The sequence below is a fragment of the Pelecanus crispus genome, chromosome 1, assembly GCF_030463565.1.
Source record: "Pelecanus crispus isolate bPelCri1 chromosome 1, bPelCri1.pri, whole genome shotgun sequence".
NCBI lineage: Eukaryota > Metazoa > Chordata > Aves > Pelecaniformes > Pelecanidae > Pelecanus > Pelecanus crispus.
The window spans coordinates 77,076,300-77,099,108 of record NC_134643.1 but is presented as its reverse complement, the minus strand read 5'-3'; the positions used below and the strand labels follow the sequence as shown (position 1 = coordinate 77,099,108).

At 41.1% G+C, this 22,809-nt stretch overlaps 1 protein-coding gene across 1 annotated transcript in view; it reads left to right on the top strand.

Moving 5' to 3' along the window:
• LMNTD1 (lamin tail domain containing 1) overlaps positions 1-17,517 on the top strand; it is a 28,655-nt gene extending 11,138 nt beyond the window's left edge. Inside the window, exons 3-8 of the mRNA XM_075727848.1 lie at positions 697-883; positions 3,323-3,442; positions 4,749-4,966; positions 6,275-6,447; positions 13,053-13,147; positions 17,497-17,517. Coding sequence (XP_075583963.1) covers positions 697-883; positions 3,323-3,442; positions 4,749-4,966; positions 6,275-6,447; positions 13,053-13,147; positions 17,497-17,517 — 814 coding nt within the window. The remainder of the gene's footprint in view (positions 1-696; positions 884-3,322; positions 3,443-4,748; positions 4,967-6,274; positions 6,448-13,052; positions 13,148-17,496) is intronic.
• Positions 17,518-22,809: the final 5,292 nt, after the last annotated feature.

The window sequence follows — 22,809 nt, the reverse complement described above, 5'->3', positions numbered from 1 at the left end:
TTAAAAGTGCTCCCTTGACATGTGCACTACTTAAAGGAACACTCAAGTGATAAATTTGTTTTCCAGTGCTTAAGGGAGATGGAGTGTTCCCCTGCTTGTGCAAGAAGTCCCTGATCTTACTGCAGATGCCAAACAGACCCTGCTTTGCTGTGATTCTGAAACAAGGGAGGGATGAAATCTCAATCTTGTAGCATGGAGTCTCTCTGAGTTAATAATGAAGTGTTAATAATGAAGATTTGTCTTTCTCCAGGAAGTAAAAAACAATGAGAGGCAGGAGGAGAAAGGTATACTGATGGACGGGAGGAATTTTCTAAACTTAAGAAGGGAGTCAGCAACACAATTCCCTCTAATCATACTAGGCTAAATACCTAAGGCAGCATTAGAGGTTGTAGCCTATATAGATATAGACAAAAACAAATTCAAATGGTATACTGATGACTTTTTGCCCCACAAAAAAATCTTTTCACTTCTAGTGGTAATGGATGCTACCTAAGTGTGAAAGAGAAATAGAATATATTCATTTTAATGCAAATGGATTTTTTTCAGATGAAAGGTGCTGCATAAGAAGTAGTATGCTGCCTGTGGTACCTTTACTTACCATTAATTACTGACATCTAGGCTAGTTATAAGGAAATACATGTATTTTTTCAATTAAGCAATGTTTTTACACTTTCAAATCAACTTCTTTTCTTTCAGTGCTATTGGAAATTTAAAAATTGCTGAAGTTGATCCAGGCGGTCATTTTGTAAAGATCCTGAACTGTGACCCTGAAAAAGAGGAAAGCATTGGAGATTATCTCTTGAAGCAGGATGTCCAAGGTCAACCAGTGGCTGTATTTCAGTTTCCCCCTGAGACGAGGATGGGGCCCAGCTCCACTGTGACAGTGAGTGGGGGGGGTCTGAGTGCCTTTTCTCAGCTGGCAGACTAGGGTGCACTCTTAGCCTGATGGCATAGAGTCAAACTTAAGTCTGTATTTTCAGAAATGCTTAACACTTAACAATAATGATGAATTCAGAAGAAGCTGCGAATGTCCATCATCAGTACAAGCCTGGCATTTGCATGACACGTCCAGCATTTCATGTTGCCCAGCAATGGGAAGCTATCCTGGAAAGTCCTTGTTTGATACATTCCCTTTTCCAACCATTGCTTCCATAAAAAGCCCCCCATAGTGTCAGAATATTGAGTTGTGCCAGTGTTTGCCAACAGTGGGTGTGAACCTTGGATTGGAAACACACAAATAATAGAACTGGAAAGGAAATGAGTTTTGTGTGTTGCTACTGAAGCAGTCAATATGGTTTTGTGTATAGTCTGAGGTATCCCTATAGTAGGGTCTCAACTGAAAAGAAAAAGAAAAATGATGTTGCTTTCTAGACTGTGCACGCTATCTGAGGACAGCTGTTATCCAGCAGAGAAAGCCATAAACCATGGTTCTGACAATGGGGCTCTGTTCCTGGCTTTGCCTTGGATGAGTTTAGGCAAAATGATGACACTCTGTGCCTTAGTTTCCTGTTCTGTGAAAGGAAGGTAATGATGTATTCTCCTTTGCTGTCATGCCAGAACTATACATTAAAAATACAGTGCATGGGCTGCTGCTCTTCAAAAATTACTTCCCCTCCAGCTAGTTCAGATGTATCTTTTTGCCATTTCAAATAAGAGTTAGAGAGGTAGGTAAGGTCTAAGATGCAGAGTCAGATGACTTCATCATACCCCAGAAAAGCTTTAAATAGAAAACAACAAATATATGCATCTGATATCCATGGTAATGAAAAAGGCTTGAATGTGTGAACTACATGTGACCAAGGCTCAGTTGTAGGTGTAGCTGAGGAACGTCTGCTGGTGTCTGCACATGGCCTCCAGCAACCTCTGGGATGTACCCACACTCAGAGCAGGCACAGCCTTTTCTGTACTGGGTAAAGATGCTGGCTGCAAGACACCTTGCAGGTCTCCCCAGAAATGGTTTCCTCTTAGTTGGCTTTGACGCACCAACCATTCCCACCCACCCCAAAAGTAGTCCTTTCTGAAGTGCTCTGATCAGTGCTGAAGTCATTGACAAACTTGCTGTTCCCATTATCATTAAAAGGCTCTTGGGTGAACAACTGACTTGAGGTAGAAGATCCACCACAGCTTCTGTTTCAGCATACGCAAGCAGAAGATTTCTGCTGGTTTATTAATTTCAAAGGGTCATATTCAGGCTGCCAACTCTTGTATCTAAAATTCATGTATGATAGTGTCTGTGTCAGACAGCCAGCTAGGGAGGACTTCCAGGCCCCAGCGGCCTGTGAGAGCAACAGATGAACCAAGGCAAAATGCTCAACTTAGATGCCAATGTAGACGGTTGGAATATGGCCTGCAGCCTCTTTTACCACCCGTGCTTGTTTCTTTTTCTGACATGAAAATTGAGGCCTCGCAGAATAAAAGGAGGCAAAGACCATGTTCATCACCAAGCTCAGTGCAGGTCAATGCAGCCCTTTCTCTTACAAGAAAGCTGGAAATGCACGCTGGTGGGGGCCCAGAAGAGCCACAGTCAATGCTGTCTTCTGGTGTATGTGTGAAAAAGCCACAAATACACCTTGGCAGAGTGCCGTATGGTGAGCACTTTTGGAAGGAAGCATTTTATTTTTTTCAACATACTTCTCCTTTAAAATTGAATGAGAATTGTTTTGGCTCCCAGGAAATGGTTGAAGCCATTTTCTCACAGATGGCAAATGCAAAATCCTTTACGAACACCATTTGCAAAAGCATGTTGTGGTTGTCTTATGTGAGACAAATGTTTTCATAACAGGTCCTCTTGCTACTGCGTCAGCGATAAAGGTCACAGATAATTGTGTTCACTTTATAAAGCACAACATTGTTAAATCTTTTGTATAAGGATAAAAGTACAAAAAATTTCTAGTCTCCAGTAGAGACAGCTTCTCCCTGAACAGAAGGAATCTGGAATCAAGCAGAGACTGGAATTTTAAAGCTGATATTACAGATCTCTTCCAATGCCCCTGGTAATTCAGAAAATAAAAGAAACTGCCTATTTTTAATCTTACTCTCAGCAAGCCAGACCAAAAACCCCAGGATTTACTGTCACACCTTGAAAAATGTGCCTTTGGTAATCTCTGTTAATCCACAGAAGTACTTGAAAATAATCACTATAACTAAGCTGCGAGTCTTGAAATATAGTTCTTTCAGCTTTGATTTCACAGATCAAATAGTGACCAGTGTTACAAAAATCAAAAAGGAAAAGGAAAACCTGATGTTTTTACTGAGTTCTTATATTGTATAAATATCCAGGAGCCATTTTGTCTTTAATCTAATGGCTGCTTGATCTTTGCAGGTTTGGGCAGCAGATGCTACGGTGCTTCACAAACCTCCCTCAGATTTTCTTTGGAAGGACCTGGAGAGGTTTAGGACAAGCCTTGACTGTGCTACCATTCTCTGTGAGCCTGGCGGTCAAGTGAGTGCCCTGAGCAAAATCACCACATTTCCTTACCCAGACAGCTCTATCGCTGAACTTCCTTCAGAGATTTAGGATCATATTGTTAAAGTCCTTGTAGAATCAGGCACAAGCAAGCCAAACACAGCAAAGCTATGATCTCTCTCTGTTAACCTTGCTTCGGTGGGGATGTTAATTATTAGGATCTGAAGGACTGAAGAAAAACAGCAGATTGATGACACCACTTTTTGAATGAAAGGCTAACATCCTTACAGCCATTGAAGCACGGGCTCCACAAGTGTGAATTGCCAGCCCACTGTCCTCTTCCACTGTGTTTCAGCCATGAAAGATCCAGCTATGCCTAGGGGTATTCAGCCCATGGCTGCCCATTAGTAACTGCCATCGACTTGGCAACTGTCTTGAATATTTTTAGGCAAACTTCTGTTGGCTTGGGGATGAGAAAGAGTGCAAGATAATTTTTTACGGCAACTATGGTTTTGGTCATTTTTAGCTAGACAAAGTCAAGCTAGTGATAATATGGAAAAGACCTGTGATTTTCATAAATAGTGTTAAGTTAAACAGCTTCCCCAAGACAGCATAATTTACACCTTACAAACTGTTAAGTGAATGTTGACTTTTGGTCTCACCTTTTCACATTTACTCCCCTTCTAGCTCAGTTTGGCCATATTTGCTATTACATCAGTGCCAGGGAATCAGAGGCTGAAAGGGAACTTGAGATGTGATTACCTCTGCCAGGATTGCTCCTGGCTGTGGCTTGCCTAGGTAGTTCTGGAAGACCTTCAGTAATGGAGACTCCGTCATGTCCCCAGGCAATCTGCTTTAGTGCCTCACTCTCTGTATGCTTAGAAAAGCTTTCCTAGTGCCTAAATTGAACTTTTTCTGCATCAGTTTCAGTCCTTTCCTTCTTGTCCTATCCACTGTGGACATGGAGAGCAGATTGCTTTTTCTTTCTTCAGCGGCCTTTGACATAGTTGCAGAATTGTCATGTCCTCTTTTCTCTCCTTCTTTGTCTGGTTGACTTAATTGGAACAATGGAATGTCAAGGCTCTTAGATGATGTATCTACCCTAAATATATTTGAAGACTGGAAGTGTATTTTAAAGACTGAAGAAAAAAATCTGGAATTTGGTGGTTACCATTAGTATTTCTTTCAAATGATAGATGACTCAGAAATACACTGTGTATTTGAGTGTATATGTATATGAGTGCCTACCCTTTTAGCCCTTCCTGATTTGTCTACAACAAAGGATTATCTTGATGAAAAAATGCAGGATATAATTAAGCAATTATATGTTGTTTTTTTCCAGGCTGTGGCTTGGTACACTCCTCTCTACTGGAACAGAAGGCAAGGATGGGTGGCAAAGAAGCAAAGTGAAAACATTGAGAACATGGTTATACCAACTTTATCAACAACAAAGCATAAAGAGGGACAGGAAAAGGAAAAGGAATTCACAATAACTGATACAGAGTGGAAGAGGGCTGACCCAGGGCAAACAGGAAAAAAAAGACAAAGCTTCATTAAAAGGTATCTGATGTTCATTGAGTGTACTCTGTAATTACAGCATTGTGCCAGACTGACTCTATAACTGAATGCTTTTAAATGAGCATCTTGGTAAGCAATTTTTGCAAAGCTTTGAAATTTTGAAAATAAGAATTAACCTTAACCTTCAAACAGGAATCCAGCCCAAAACTCCTGATAGGAGTGCATTCATTGTCAGTCAAGACTAAGTGGAAAGTAAAATTCAAGTAAAATTTTTCTTAAAATGTGATTTATTATTACATATTATCCTTTCAGCCCCAAGTGTTTGGATGGCACCATTCAAAGTCCATGAGCTGGAACGCTTTCAGCCAAAAATGTTGATGTTCACAGAACTATTTACCTTTTTCTTGAGAACAAAGGGCTGAACACGGTCTTCTCTCAGACCACTGCACTTTGAACTGAGCTAGGGACTGATAACCATTGCTTTCTAAATTACTTCAGAACTGTCTTCTAACCTTTGTATCAACTTAAACATGGCAGCACTATGAAAAAGTGTGGTTCGTTGGCCTAGCTGTGGACAGTTTAGTTTGGGCACCCAGGTCTCAGTCAGGAACCCCTAAGCTGAGCCATTGACTGTTTTGAATAAGGAATGCAATATTGGTGTTTTTTCTTAAGTCCCCTCCAGAACATTTGTTCCAGGGGCTTTTGAGCCAGGTTCACAACAGGAAAGCATGTGCGGAGGAATTGATGTATTTAAAAAATAAAAGATTAGCCAATCTGGATATATTTTCACAAAAAAAGCAGGTGACCCTTCTCATGTCTGGGGTAATCGCTCTTCTCTAAATTTCTTCTCCAGACTGTGGCTGGAGATGTTCAGAAGGTAAACAGTTTTCAGCATAAGTTAAACTGGCTGTTCTTTGCAAGATTTGTTCTTAAAAATGGCTAAATCGCTTTTGCTCAAACTCTCCAAAGAAACTAAGTCAGAAGCAGGGAGAAATTATGTAAAAATTCAGTGCAAAGAGTTCAAGTCTGGCAGAATTATAACTAATGGCAAATGGTAAATTATAATGTGATATGTCAAACAGTATAGAAGTTGCAGTTCTTCCATCTCCAGCTAAATGCAAAATGTGTCAAATGTGTGTGCTGTTTGTTAGGTATGTCCCATAAATTTAATGTATGTGTGCAGTAAACACAGTAAATCTATGCAAAATACAATAATAAATATGATAATGCAATACAATAAATAATGCAGTAATAAATACAATATACATATTTTTATATCCTGTGCACACACATGCATGTGCAAAATGTGTGAAATACACGCAGTAAACTTAATTGAATTTCTGTTTACAGGGAAAAGAAGACCTCTGCATCCCTTTTCCCTAATCAGAGTGCCTGGTGCCAAAGTCCAAACTCTCCCACACACCCTCACTTTTCTCTGGTTAGACCATTAACCATGGGGAATGACGGCAGCAGTTTGTGCAGGCAGTCCCGGTGTCAGTCGTCACGGCCGGACCCCGTGCCAGGTGAGTTCAACGGCAGAGGCAGTGTATGCTGTAGCATTCACAGTGGTGATGGCATGGATTTTCTGACATAAATAGCTTAGGACTTAAAATACATGTATGTTACCACCTCTTACTTCTATAGCAGTGATCTGCAAACTTTTTTGTGCACCCCTATCAGTAAGAAATTTTTGAACACGCACTCCCAATATATGTACATTTATTTATTTGTAAATTATATACATTTACTACTGCAATAATATATTATGTACATTATAAAACATACACATGAATGGAAATTTAAAAGGATGAGATAAAGATGAAAAAATACTATTTTAAAAGTATTTTTAAATTTAATTGTATTTATTAATATTACAAAAATATTTTCTTCCCACACCCCAATGGATTGTCTTGTACTCCCTGGAAGACCATTGCTCTATGGAACTGCATATGTTGGCAAGATGTGAGGAGGCTATTGTTATTAACACTGATGCATTTAGGAAATAAAATTTTAGGAATCAGTAAGAGAAAGAGACTCTTATATTGGCTGTGAATTGTTAATCAGGCAGTGGTGAGAAAGTCAGTGTGTAATTCAGGTGCGTCAAACCCAGAAAGCTGTTGACACACTGGAAAGAGTTCAGGGGAGGATGACAGAGTGAAAAAGTATCTGAAGAGATTGATTCATGAAGATTAAAAAGAGATAAATGTGTGTGGGACAAGCAAGGTGATTGTTGTGTGAGGGGGTTCAAGCATCTTGGCAAGACAGTCTTAGATCCAGGAAACAGATCTAGAAGGAATAGGACCAAGTGAAACATAGGAAGGCTTAGGTTGACTATGTAAATAAAAAGGAGTTTTAATGATCTATAGTGTAGTCTTCCAGTTGTGCACATAGCTCCACTTAGTGTTTTAAACCACTGGCAAGTTTTAAGTGCTCAGCTGCCATTAATTTTAAAGTAACGAGGTATCCAGCTCCTGAAGACAGCTTTGTAACACTCGTTCGTTCTTTAGTGAACATTTAAAACCAGACTGGTCAAATCATTTGAATATACTAAGGAGGTCACCTTATGACTGGTGTGGATAGGTGACTGTGCAGTTGTCAGGAGTTTTTCCCCATTTCTAGGAGTGCCAGCCTAGGAAAAACCTTTCAGCTTGAGCCAGGAAAGCATTTATGCACCTGCTTAGCTTTACACACCCAAATAGTAATCCTGCAGTCGGGAAGATCCCTCTCAGCTGTTAAATCCAGCCAAAGCAGATTAAAACCTGATGGAGTCAGTTGTAATAGACCTAATTTCATGATTTGTTTCCTGCTCTGTCTTAATCACTGGTAGCATCAGCTACTGCGTGTCTATTTTGTGTAATCCCAGTTTGTCTAATTTGCTAAAACTTAGTTTGTCTTATCTGTGTCACTCTGGTCTTCTGCAGAGCTGGGTCCCCCATATCTGTTCTGCTAGTTTCCAGGACAGGGAAAAGCTGAGGACAGAAAGGGAATCGGCACCTGCCAACTGGGGGTGCTGGTGGCACCAGAGGTTGTGTTCACATGAGCAAACGCTGCGGACAAATAGGAGCAGGTCTGTAGACCAAACCCCTTGGCACTGCAGACCTGACAGCCACCCTGTACACATTTCAGAGGTGATTTACTTTGTCCCAGCTCTAGGCTGGTACAACAGGCCATGAGGGGGCACCTACCTCTGCACGGCGTAGGTCCGTTTTGGGTACGTAACTTCCCGGGCTGCTGTGTAGCCCACTCGTGCTCACCACTGGACTGCACAAAGTGGTTTCTGTCTGAATACCCGCTTGCAGCCCGAGTGCTTGAGGTTTGACTCCAGAGGACATCTTCCATCTTGGTTTCATTCAAGAGGAAGCCAGCTTGTGCACTTGATAGTGCTCCATGATGTGAACCTGAGCACAGTGAGTAGGGGGAATGGCAACTCTACGGGTGCGCTCCTTTTCGGACCCAACGCACTATGGACATATGCAGAACATCCCCTAGTACTTCTCCCAAGCCAAAGGGAGTTTCCTGCATGCAGTCCTCTTTCCTACATTCCCATCTTTTGTCCCATCTCTGCAGATGGAGGTCAGTGCTGTTGCCATGAGCTACATTTGGTTTCAGTTTTCAAGATTTTTTCCTTGCAACTGTTAAGACTAAAAACTCTTTCAATAAAGCAAGCAATATGAAACCAAACCAAAACACCTCTGAGACTGTAATGCAGTCATGCTGTTCCAGGGCTGCAGGCACAGAGTGAGGGCCTACCTGCAAATTTCTTTCCAGAGTGTGGGAACTCTTAAGGCAGAACTCAAAAGCAAGGTGGTCTGTCACGCATTAAATATATCTGATTTTCTGTAGATTTTCACATGCAACCTGCATACCCTCCGTCTCTCTTTCTCAGATCTTTGCAAAAGATAATTCAGCTCTATTTACTTACGGTTCATTTGCTGTTCTTTTCACTACTGAATTATGAAATTATTCCTCTTAATACTGCCAGGAAAGTTAATAATATCCAAGATTTCAGATTAAAAATTAAATATGGGTATAACCATTATTTTCCTCTGATAAATATTCATGTGTAGTACATATTACTGCCGGCTTTTTCGAGAAATGAATATAGAGAGAGATGTAAGCATCATTCTTATTTTATTACAATACAAAGATTACAAGTGCTTTAGGCAGATTTATACAAGTATGCTGCTAGACATTATTACTGACGGTGGTGGAATGATGATTTTCAAATATATGATGGAATGATGATTTTGAAATGTATGACTACTTTGTTTTTTTCTTTTTATTTTTCTTTCCTTGCTTAAAAATTTTTAACAAGCAGGCTTATAACTGACATGAACAACTGGGGTCCACAGTAATATGCATAAATGAAGTCTTGCTTAGGCCCTGGTCCAAGAAAGCTTCCCTATTTAGTAAGGACTTTTCAACTTGTTCATAAATGCTTCATAATGTCAGAGACTTACAGAAATCAGTACTGTTAACTTATTTGTTTTCCTCTGCAAACACACTTTCAATCACTATTATCTTTAAATATGGATAGTTATTTTCCTAATGTCATAATACAGCAAAGTTAGGTCAATGCCTTTGAATTGAATTAGTGATACAAAGTATTTTTGCATTTTCCTCTTAGATACTTAGTTTTGCTTTTCAAAATCAATTTAGTATATGCTCATATTTCAGCAGTACAAAGGCCCACTCAAAAAACTGCAAAGTGGTGGGCCACACAGATTATATTTTTTGATGGTATTTGCTTATTAGCTTCAAGTATTTAGTTTCTCATACATCTGTTATATCCTTTCTAGCTCCCCTCTATAATAATCAACCATTATCTTTTCAGTGTCTTTTGGGGGGATGTTAATAGCAGCAGTCCGTAATATTCCAGTACAGAACAAAGTGTGTTTAGTGGCATGATGGTGTTTTGAGAACTGTTTGCCTCTCCTCTCCTCATGCAGTTCAGCATTTTACCTTTCTAGCTGCTACAGAACAGGATTTTCACTACCCAGTTCCAGTGACTCCTGTGGCTTTACTTTTGAGTCATTGCAGTTGATAAGAAAATGGTAGGGTGTGTGGTGGCTGTTCCTTTCAGCACATGCCCATCCACATGAAATTTTAACTGGCACCTTACTGTTTTTCCACTTTGCCTTCCGAGTCCCTCCTGAAGCTCTCTGAACAGTTTTCTTTTTTGCTGACAACAAAAGACCTCACAAGTTATCTACAAATGGTTTCACTTCATTTCTCACTATCTTTACTTTATAGTCTTTTTTATTAATTGTTGAACTGTCTGTTTGGTTTTCTCTTCACCCAAGTATCCCCATTTTCTTCTCAGACTGAGAGATAGCAGGGGAAAAGCTGCTACTGCCATAGGTCACAAAGTTCAAGCTGAGCTCCTACCTTCCATTTTCCTCAGAAATGCATCACTCTGGTGATGGCATTTTTTTGTTGTTGTTGTTGGATTTCATTCTGAATCAAAATGCTCAGCTGTGAATTTTGCAAGTAGTTTAAAAATAACCATGGAGCATATTGTGAAGTGAGCACTTTGAAGCCTCAGCCAAAGCCAATGAGTTTTGTCAATCAGAATGTTTCCCCGTTGCTGAGGAGCGCTAATTAAGCTTTCAGTGGCAAATTGGACCTACAGACAAGGAACATATTTAGCACACATTTTCAGTGAAAAGGAGCCAAATCCTACCACCGTCTTCTTGTAGCAAGTGGATCAAGCCTGTTAGCTTTCTGTTCTTCCCACTGGTTCTCATGGTTTTTATCCCAGAAACTGAGAGTTGAATGAGATGAGATGCACTCATATCATGATGCATTTGCTCTCTTGACTTGTCCCAAGGACTTCCGTGGCCTATGGGACTACCTGTGTAATTTCCAGTTAGCAGTGAGAAATGTTTGCAGATTCATTTCTTTTCTCATAGGGTGCTGACATATTATGGACAAGACCAAGCAATTAAATTGGCTGTTATAAATTATGCTATACAAACACATAGATGCACTTTTTGAGTAGAAAGAGGTCAAACAAGATATTACAGTGATATCCCATGGTAAGAAACTGCGTCAGCTGCTTTCTCCAGTAGATCAATTGACCCGTACAGATCAATGAACTGTTCCTATCATTACCAAGACACAAAGCGAAGCATCTCAGCTTGCTCAACACAGTGTCATTCACTCTGGCTGACAGCCAGGTGCTCTGGTAGTCTGCACCTTTGCGTGCGTTATTGTGCCTTCTGCCAGCTTAAGTTCTTCTGCAGCTTTCAAAACCTTGCAATAACTTTTCAGTTTCTTGGGGATTCAGATTATTTATCTGGAATTCCAAGGTTCTGCGGTGCTGAGGAACAAGATGGTCCAGTAAAGGAGACCACTCTGGTGGCAGAAAGCTATCAAAATATCCTGACTTCATTTATTATGTACCAAATGCTGTACTATCATTTTATGAGAAACACAGTAATTCTGGTTTCTTTATTACTGCTTTCTCAGCCCTGATATCTTATGACCTGACACTGTGTTTCCCTACCTGCCAGGCAGGATACCAGTCTGTCAAAATTATTTCCTCATCTATTTGTTGTTTCAGCTTAAAAGCCACTGATGTAATGTGCATTTGTGTATTTTCGGTGCTCCAGGAAAAAAACCAACAGGTTATTCTGACCTAGAATTTTGGAGGAGGGAAAAACTTGGGAAAAGCAAGGGGATAAATAATAATTCTCTGGAGCCAAATATGGAAATTGTGAAAGGAATTAAAGATTATTGCCCACGTCTTCAAATAATATCAACAAGTACAGCTCTTTCAACTCACCTTCTTCCATCATGGTCAAATAAATTACATTGCGAATACTTCAGCACCACTGAAAACAAATAGATTTATCCATGGTTCTGTTGAGAGAGAAGAGGTGGCGTTTGATAAGAGGCTTTCTTAAGACTGCAGGAAACCCAAATACCTCTGCCACTTTTGATGTGGGTGACCAGAGGTGACAGTAGGGTGTGTGTAGCAGGCTCTCCTGTGAACTGCCTCAGAAAGTCAGTAGTGCTGACCTGCTTGGTGTTCATTAGCATCACTTACCAGACAAAACATTGTCACCATGCTGAGATATGCTAACACATTTGGCACTTGCAAACTCCGGTTGCCACTGAGAGGAAAATCTGGAGAGCAGCAGTGCCTTTGAGATGTGAATGCTTCTAAGCACGCAAGTCCGCTGGAAATATCAGCAGAGATGTCTGAATGAAAAGTACATTTATTACACTTTGCTTCTCTTGCAAGCTGATCGCGATGGGGAAACTATGCTTGCAAGTGTCAGGTTGGCCTGTGAAAAAGCAATTCTCTTCTGGATAGTTTTGGCAGAACAACCTGACCTTCAGGAACCATGACTAAGGATGGGCCTTTATCTTCTTGTTGCCCATTACAGCATACAGTCTGTGACAGAGTCATATAATGGAGTAATAAAATGAAGTCCAGAGATTGACTTCTGAAAATTGCTCTCATGTAATAACAATACCCAGCACTTATGAAATCTCTAAGTGAACTTGCTTAAAGGTGGTGTTCGTGTCAGTAGAAATGTGGAGTCACTTAAAAGCTGATTCTATGGTAAAAGTATGTCTAGGGCTGAGATTAGGTTTGAACACAGCTCAAGGAACTGACAGAAGTCCAGGGTCAAGGAGTGAAAAAGGTTGTTCCCTCCCTGCCAGTAATTTATGGAGAAAAGCAGGCAGTGAAAACAGGGAGCCAAAGACATGCTGATTTTTGCGGTGAGACTTGTGGAGATGCTATAAAGCAGATAGTCTGAGAGCATCAGCTAGAGGGAAAGTGACAGTGAGGAGGAAAATGACGTGATCTCTATTCAGAGGCTGCTAAGGGTTTGGAGAAGTACATGTACAGCCAGCACAAGTGTGATTTTGGCCAACCAATGCTTGCTGAACTACAATTCAACTGGAAGTCTGCAAGAGAGAGTTTGATCCTTTGAAGTAAAGGTATCTCAGTGACAGCTAGTGACCTTGCATGTGATTGTATAGACTTTTATTTAAAATGTTTTTCCATAAGGTCAGAGGAAACAGAGGGTTTTTGTTGTTAGCATGCTTGTTTCCTAAACTGACTTTCTTTTTAAAGTAGCTATGTGGAAATAATGACTGTTGTCATCAACAGGCACTCTGTATGCAGGAACTAGGCAGAAGAAAAATCCTTCAGTTCCCAGCTGTGTGAGTGGGGAAGGCAGAAGTCGGCCTACTCGGTCAGCAGGGGTAAGTAGAGTTGCTACAATTCAGTTTTCAAAGTAAACAAACAAAAAACCCAAAGAAAAGAACAGTAGACTTCAAAAAACCCTCACAATTCAGAATACAAGAATTTCTTTATTTTGTTGGATTCCTTTATCTTATTTCTGTGAGAAAGACCTATGCCAGACCACAAATACAAAGCACCTGGATTCAGGCATTGCAACTAGATCATAGCTACATGCTTCCAAGTCTAGAGAACTTTATGTTTGCATCTTGGGTTTGCTTTAAGTTGGACTCTATTTACACTAGTTGTTCTAGGAAAAAGAAGGTGTAAGTGCACACCTAGACATATTTTTTAATCTATTTGAAGACTCTCTTGCTTGCCTACCCTACCTAAAGTCCTAGAATCCGGGGTCAGTAATGAAGCCCTTATATGTAAATACATAGACCTTCAAACTTGAGTTGTTGCAAGTTCCTCTTTCAAGCTTCTTGATTTCTAGACTCGTCCCCGGGAGTTGATTGTTTGATTTTACTTAATATCAGATGCATGATTCATTGTAATGCGGAATATTTTCTCTATATTTTTATTTGTACTACAAAAATTTGGGGGACAATCACCTCCCTGCTCCTGCTGGCCACAGTATTCCTGATACAAGCCAGGATGCTGTTGGCCTTCTTGGCCACCTGGGCACACTGCTGGCTCATGTTCAGCCGGCTGTCAACCAACACCCCCAGGTCCTTTTTGGCCAGGCAGCTTTCCAGCCACTCTTCCCCAAGCCGGTAGCGTTGCATGGGGTTGTTGTGAGCCAAGTGCAGGACCTTGGCCTTGTTATGTTATGTTACTTATAATGGTTAAGGTTATAATGGTTAGATATGCAGATGTTGGAAATGTCTGGTGACATAGAATCATAGAATCATAGAATGCTTTGGGTTGGAAGGGACCTTGAGAGATCATCGAGCCCAACCCCCCTGCAGTAAGCAGGGGTTGAACCTGTGAACTTGGCGTTATTAGCACCATGTTCTAACCAACTGAGCTAACCCGGACATGCTGAATATCATTCCAATTTCCTATCTCTACTTCATAGGTTCTGTTACAAAAGCTGTAAGAATTGATGGATTTTGTCCATCAATCAACTTGTATATACAACTTACTATTATTGCCATAATTATTAAATTGTGCAATATGTATTTATCATAGAATCATAGAATCATTTAGGTTGGAAAAGACCTTTAAGATCAACCAGTCCAACCATTAACATAACACTACCAAGTCTACCACTAAACCAGTTAAGGGTAGAGTAATAATTAATTTCATGTTCCTGGCTTGGTGGCTGGATTATTTTTTAATGAAAGTAAAACTAGGAATGACTAAGGTTGGAAAGGACCTCTAAGATTATCAGTCCAACCGTCAACCCAACACCACCATGCCTACTGAACCATGTCCCAAAGTGCCATGCCTACAGGATTTTTTAACATCTCCAGGGATGGGGACTCCACCACCTCTCTGGGCAGCCTGGTCCAATGCTTGACTACCCTTTCCATGAAGAACTTTTTCCTAATATCCAATCTAAACCTCCCCTGACACAGCTTGAGCCCATGTCCTCTCATCCTATCGCTAGCTACGTGGGAGAAGAGACCAACACTCACCTCACTACAACCTCCTTTGTAGGCTGTTGTAGAGAGCAATAAGGTCTCCCCTCAGCCTCCTCTTCTCTGGGCTAAACAACCCCAGTTCTCTCAGCTGCTCCTCATAAGACTTGTTCTCTAGACCCTTCACCAGCTTCATTGCCCTTCTCTGGACACGCTCCAGCACCTCAATGTCCTTCTTGTATTGAGGGGCCCAAAACTGGACACAGTATTCCAGGTGCGGCCTCACCAGTGCCGAATACAGGGGGACAATCACCTCCCTGCTCCTGCTGGCCACAGTATTCCTGATACAAGCCAGGATGCTGTTGGCCTTCTTGGCCACCTGGGCACACTGCTGGCTCATGTTCAGCCGGCTGTCAACCAACACCCCCAGGTCCTTTTTGGCCAGGCAGCTTTCCAGCCACTCTTCCCCAAGCCGGTAGCATTGCATGGGGTTGTTGTGAGCCAAGTGCAGGACCTTGGCCTTGTTATGTTATGTTACTTATAATGGTTAAGGTTCTTCAAAGTGCTATACACATTTATATATATAAAAGTAATAGTAAGAAAAAGACTAGTCAGCCTATCTTCATCAGGTAGAAATAAAGAAGAAAAGAAACTGGAGGATTATTGCTTGTGCCTATCTGCTCACTGTATACATGAAGTGGGGCTCTTTGCCCAGCTACAGACTTAAGCAAATAAATACATCAGTGCTACAGTTTTGCCTTATGTAAAATGATAGTAATAACACGTATCTCCCAGGGGCAGTGTGAGTCAGCAGTATTTGAAAAAAGGCTTTTCTATCTTTAGATGAGAGGTCCTTTAGAGTGCAATGAATTAGTGTTTTTCTCAGTGACACTAGATTAAATGCTTTTTCATTACGAATCCCACAGTTCCCGAGAAACTTGCTGAATTAAAATGACCTGAACACTCAAGAAAACCATGACCAAGTAACTTGCTTTCTAATCTCTAGGTTTGCTACATGATAGTCAGGGTTTAGTGGAACTATTGCAATAGCCAAAGACAACTATGTGATATTTTACAGCTTTATGGGGAGGAAGCCCTTAGCACTATGGGCTTGATGCTGGTTCACACTGTGAAAATTTCACAGCTCAGAAAACAGCTCATCCTGTGACCTGTAATGTTATCAGCAGTAACTAACTCTGTGCACACAGTTTTCTCAGAGCCAATGAAAACAAGGATGCTTGCTTTATTTTCAGCAAAAGACATTTAAAAGAACACTTCAGATTACAGTATGTTAAAAGTTTGGCTTGACACTAATGTAGCTAACTTGTAGCAACTCATTAAACCCTGGTGTCACAGCTGTGCTGCAAAGCCCTAAAAATATATATCTGTTTCACAGCCAAGTCAAGCTTTCATTCAGGTATGCCTTACAAAATCCTTTTACCTGATAGAGTTATGCTTTCAGTCAAGCCAGATTGTCAAGAGCACTAGCTTAACTCCCAAGAGAAGCTCTCATTTGGGCTGGCCGCTGCCCATTTTGCCATGAAGAGGTGTCCAAACCAGCTGAGACAGAGAGGTGCAGATCTAGAAGTTCTTGCACAGGGTAAGAAACAATCGAGCAGCTCAGTTTACAGCAGTTTAAAGGACCGTGGGATGTGCTTCTGAAAGCGGGGTGCATACAGTATCCCTGAAGACACAGTAATCAAGTGTAGCTTTGCAGTGTGGCCTCTCATGCACAAGCAATCCACATGCTAATTGCCTTATAGAACAAAGATAATTATAAATTTTACTGCTAGTGATTGTTATAGACAGTTATTAATGATTTCCCCAAATGCTATATGCATTTACAGTGCTGTAAAAATGATGATTATTAAGACAACATTTGGGTGTTAAGGTCTTTTGACTTGCTATGGTCTTGCGTTCTTACTGAAACAATCATAATGCTCATGTAGTCCTAACTTCTCAGTCATGAAACCACAGAGTAGACAGGCGATTCTGAGAGATACCAGAGACTGATGACTGAAAAGTTTTGGTCCCCATATAAAGGTAGTTGCACGTGGGAAACTGGAGCAGGTAAAATCAAATAACTGAATGTGTACTATATAGATAGTCTTATTACAAACTAGAATGCCCTTTTTCTGGCTTAATCTGTTTCACTTTCAAAATGACATAAAGTAAACAAGAAAAAAAAATGCCTCTTATTTTGAATGGAACATCTATAGAGGCAGTTAAATCCCTGTGACCTCAGTGGTATAACTATACTTGTAGGTTTTCCCATACACACCACTTTAATAAACACCTTCACAAAGTATCCTATAGACAACATGTTCTCTGCTATATATTAATTGTAGAGGAATATCTGTGAGTATGAACTGAGCTCAGATAACTTAATAATGACATTAAGCTCCTGGTTTCCCAATAAAATGCATCTCAGGTTGGTACTGAGTGCTATCTGATATTGAGAGGACCTATGAGCTTCTTTCCAATTCCCAGTGGACAGTATTTGCCAACATAATAAATGTGTTTCCTCGGTTTGCTCTCTTAGTACACAAGCAAAAAATGGAGTGGGAAAGGACTAACATCTGGCCCCTCTGGCTCCAGGAGGAGGCATTTCTGAAGCAAGATGGAAGTACCATGTTGGGATAGAGTGAGGCAGCTTGCAATGACCATAGGCTTTAAAAATTCACTTAGAAAAAGTGCACATGAGGATCCCATCTGCCTCCCCAGTTCAGCCCATCTCAGGGAGATATTCACATCTTAATATGTGTTACAATTTTACTTTTCTCTAGGAGGAGGAAATGCATATCTAGTGAACAGTAAGATTTCCTGGGGTGTGGTATCCAGTCACCAGCTGTTAGGAGGAAGGAGACACGGCAACTTGTAAGGCATCTGGTTGGCTTAAAAAGGAGTAACTTGCTGGACCTCAAACCTTCAGCTTCTCAAGACAGGAGAAGAGGCATCAATCTGGTTCAGGTGTTTCCTAAGCAGAAAAAAACCCAGAACAAACCATACCAAGATAAATGAGTCTGCTGCTTGGTATGCATTACATTCCTATAAAATATTCATTCCTTTCTCCTTTGCCTTTGCTACTAAGCACTTCCTGAGTGATTTTGGTTGTTCTTGAATTGGGTTTTTCATAGCATTTGATGTAAGGAAAATCTGATTGCAATAATCAAGAGGGTTTACCCTTGAAGATAATTGACCAAAAAGTGCCTTTTTTCTAGATGGAAAATGGGCCCTTTCCCGACCAAATAAGCATTGGGAAAGCTTAGGGTATCTGAGAAGTGACATTCAATTCCTTGACAAGGCCAGATCAGAAGTGTAGCTGTCCGTCCCAGTGCAGGTGTCTGCTTTGTGGGTGAGAGAAAGCAGGATAGAGAGGACAAGGCTGGCTGCCTTCCAAACTCTTCTGTGGGGCTCAGTGGGAATCCAGAGGACTGGAAAAGGGGCTGGCTTATCTGTGACCCTGCACGTGGACTGCAGGAGTCAGGGCAGAAGGAGATGCCACCTGACCTGGCCCTTTCTCCACCGTAGTGGTCTCCACAATTTTTTCTCATGAGGAGTCCTAGCGAACTGGTGCATATACATTTAAAATCCAGATTTCAAATCAGCAAGATCCTACAGTTGATAAGCAATCCTTTTGCCTTTTGGTTTGGTTCTTCTGTGGTAACTGTTGTTATGTTCCAAGGTATTTTTTTAAACAACGAAATAGAAACAGTCCAAACAAGCTGGGTGCAGGCACACAGTCAATTGTCAGAATACTAGTGCAGAATTAATGTTGATATCCTCCTCACTGCATTTCAGGTCATCTGGAATAGCTCAGGAACAAGTGACACTCTAGATTACTGTTAGAGAGAAGATGGAGCAGGCAGTCTCTCCTGGTACCCTTTTGTTTTCTCGTTTTCTTCCACTGCACTCTAGGTAGCTCTGCAGTCATGCTCAGTGCTGAGACTGAATGGCTCTGGCAGTGGGGATGCTAATGACTGGATTTTAATTGCAAAGGCTCTCTCACCTGTGTGTCAGCAGTGTGGATTGTTATGACCCAGTTGTTGTCGCAAGCTGATTGCAACCTGTTCGTAGGTCTCAGTTTAGTCTGTAGTAGAGAAGCCACTGCATTATGTGCTGCTAGTAGCAATCCTGACAGCAAAGACAGAGACTGCATGGGCATAGAAAAGAAGCAAACCTGTGGGATGGTTTTAAGACAAATTAGATGGGTAGCATAAAAGCACTCTTTCTACAACTTACCCTGTGTTGTGGATTTATGAATTTATGAAGTTTAGTCTCTGAGGTTAGCAATATTGCTTCTTTTACAAGCTAAGTGAGTGTCAAGCAGCCATAAATAGACCCAGGCATTTCTAAAGATCTGTGAAGATAGGCTTAGTGTAATGTTATCCCATCCAGTTCTTCACACCCACCTGAGGCTTCTTTAGATGCTGTAGGATAAACCAGGGTATTTCAAAACAAGGAAATTAAATCTGCACCTTATCTCTGATCCCCATATTCCCTACAGTTCACAGTTTTCATAGTGTGGAAATCCTCTATCCAGATTTATCCCATTTAAGTAATTGTCCTAGGTAATTGCCCATACTATCCCACACACCCTGCCACTCATAACTATCCAGCCTTGGGGCAGATCTCTGGATGATATTCTTAAATTGCTTACTAACCTTTGTCAAAACCTAAACAATATCCCCAAGAAGTATCAATAGAAGTATCTTAACTGCCCAGGGATGTTTAAGATACTGAAAAGTCATTGTAATGAAGGAGGAAATACCATGGAAGAAGGTAGCGAAGTGCCATTTGGTATTTCCTCCACAACAAACCTCTCAGAGGAAGAGGTATAACTGCTAATTCTCTCCATGAGGTGATACCCAAAGTACGAAACTCAAATACCAAATAATGCTCAAGGTCAGTGTTCTAATAAGGAATCTCCCAAGCAAAACATCATTAATCACTGCAGAGCATAGCACACTGCACAAACCAATACCAAGCTTTAACATGCACAGCGAAAAAAAGAACATGGCACCGATCAGATGAACTAATATCATGACCGGCAACTGTTAAAAGATTCCTTAATACACTCTGGTTAATCTGTTATTATCTCAAACCCTTCGAGCCCCAGGTTGGGCACCAAAAAGGACTGTCGTGGTTTAGCCCCAGCCAGCAGCTAAGCACCATGCAACCATTCCCTCACTCCCCCTGCCCCAGTGGGATGGGGGAGAGAATCAGAGGAGTAAGAGAGAGAAAAACTCCTGGGTTGAGATAAGAACAGTTTAATAATTGAAATAAAATAAAGTAAAATAGTAGTAGTAATAATAACAGTATAATAATGATAATAATAATAATGATATACAAAGCAAGTGATGCACAATGCAATTGCTCACCACCCGCCGACCGATACCCAGACAGTTCCCGAGCAGTGATCACTGCTCCCTGGCCACCCCCCCCCAGTTTATATGCTGAGCATGACGTCATATGGTATGGAATAGCCCTTTGGTCAGTTTGGATCAACTATTCTGGCTGTGCCCCCTCCCAGCTTCCTGTGCACGTGGCATGGGAAGCTGAAAATGTCCTTGACTAGCATAAGCAGTACTTAGCAACAACTAAAACACCAGTGTGTTATCAGCATTATTCTCCTACTAAATCCAAAACACAGCACTATGCCAGCTACTAGGAAGAAAATTAACTCTATCCCAGCCAAAACCAGCACGGTAATGTAGGGCAAGGCCACTCCGTATTCTGTCTTACTCTTCAATAAAGGAGATTGTTTCAGAAAAAGCTTAAGTATTAACTGAGAAAAAAAGTAGTTCTGAAAAACAAGCTGATAGCATGCGAAGAGCTCGATTTCATTCTTAATCCTATGTATATATGTTACAGCTACAGGCAGCACATCTGACCTGGTTACAATATAGCTGCCTGTCAGCCTCCTTACACGGTGTTTAGAAACGGCAGCACAGAGCTGATGGTGTCCCAGGCGATGTTTGTGCACAAACTGCACCCTGACTTCAGGAGAGATCAGACAAGTTGTAAACAGGTCCCCTGGCTTGTATACAGGACTTGACAGAAATAAGGAAAAGGTGAACCTAGTGGCTATTTTGCGTTTTTTGAATCTTGCTAAGAGAATAGAGTTATTCCCCTTGGAAGTGAATTTCAGGCTCTGTCTAAACTGTTTTGATGGGAGACAGGAGAAAGCTGGCTTTGTTCATTACAACGTTTTAGTAGGTTGGAAAATGAGTGTATTAAAAAGTCACTAGCAAATACGCTTGTTGGATGATGTTGTATTCTTGCATGGAAGGGTGTGTGTGCACAGTAAGACAGGTTCAGGGGCCTCCCCAGCATCCGGGTACCAGTTCTTACATCCGATATCATGTCACATGCACCAGCCATGGTTGCCCATGGGTTTGGGCTCGAAGCACTTCATTTTGCAGGAGTGCAAGTGCCAAACAACAGAAGCTCAGACACGACTCCATTCTGGAATAACTGCACAGTCACAAGAGTGCACAGGCAACACACGGTGGATGGAGAGTGCTCTGTTTTCTTTTAGTTTGCCACTTTCTCTGTTAAAATACTTGGTGGATCACATTTTTGCTGCATGCTCCATTCAGGAGACACTGTAACACACAGTGAACTCCTCCATGAACTTGATATGAGTTTTAAAAATTTATTGCCCAGTCTGTAGGTTGATATTACTGTGCGTAATCCCAGAGAGTTTGTACATGTCCATGTGTCACTGCACATTTTCTTTAGATAGAGCTCTGAAAGCAAAGTAGAATCACATGCTATTTATATCACAGTTATTAGAAAGACAGCAGATGTAATAGAGCTTAGAAAGTCAACAGGGGTTCCTGTGAATCTTGGGACACTGTAGAAACCTACTTTGTAACCTTTCTGAAAGAAAATGCATTCCCAAAACCTTATGAAAGGGCTGTACTTTTGACAAATCCCCTTTTCTTCCCCACAGTGCTGAGAGAAACTTTCATAACAAAACTTAAAGCCAAAAAAAAATTGTCATTGGGTACATCTCTACAGTTTCAAAGCTCAAGCCATAAACACTGAAAGGATGTTTAGTAGTCATCCTACTATCCTGACAGTAGTCCATACGTGTATTTTGTAACTAAGTACATGCTTGCAGTGCACTACCAACTTCATCTGTTCAGCTCAGGGCCCGTTTTTAAGTTTCAGTGGCGTTTTTAAGTGGGATGTGGCTAAGGGGGAAAATAAGGATTCAGTTCAGATTATATTGCCAAAATGTTCTGATGCATCCCACCAGGCAAGCCCAGGGCTTCCCAGTGTTACAGTGGAACATTACTTAGGCCAGTGAGGTGCAAGTGCATAAAACTGCTTGTAAAAGAACCTTAAATGGAAACAAATCCTTTGAGTTCAGTAGGGAGAAATGACATCTTATTCATGACTTTACTGAAAAATTACATTACACAGAAAAAGTTACATTAAGAGACTGTTCATGTTGCAAAACTGTGTGAGCAAAAACTTAGAAATGCCAGAATTAGGACGTCATGTGCAACCTCAGTTTAGATCCCTGAGGAATTACAGCTTTGCCCTCCACCCTGTCTTGTTCTACTCTCAATGCATTGTGTGGTTTACGTCTGGCTGAAACTTTTGCTAGCAAGGCCCAGTATCGTCCAGGTACGTTTTCCAGTATTTTTGACCAGACACTTCCTACTTCTGCTAGCTGGCCTCTGTCCTAGATTCCCCAGTTAGCTCCCCTTCCTTGTTTCTTACCACCTCTTTATCCAAGTACTCCATCCTTCCATCCTCCTATGGGCAGTTACCGGCTCCTTCCCAAGTGTGTGGATCTCGGTCTCTTCCAACTCTTTGTCATAATTTCTGCCTTCAAAATACTTTGATTTACATCACACTTCTCACGAGCATTGGCTCTGAAAACAGTTTATGCAAAGGTGTACAAGGCCGGTACGTGTGTGTGCGTTGGTGATCCTGTGTGGTCCCAGAAAACTGATGATGCAAGGTGCATTGCAATCGTCACTGGCAACCACTGAGAGGTCACTGTACTAGCTAACGATAAAGACATAGGAATCCTCTGAAACTCTATGGTGATTTGGTAAATTAATTGCCGAAAGCTTTAT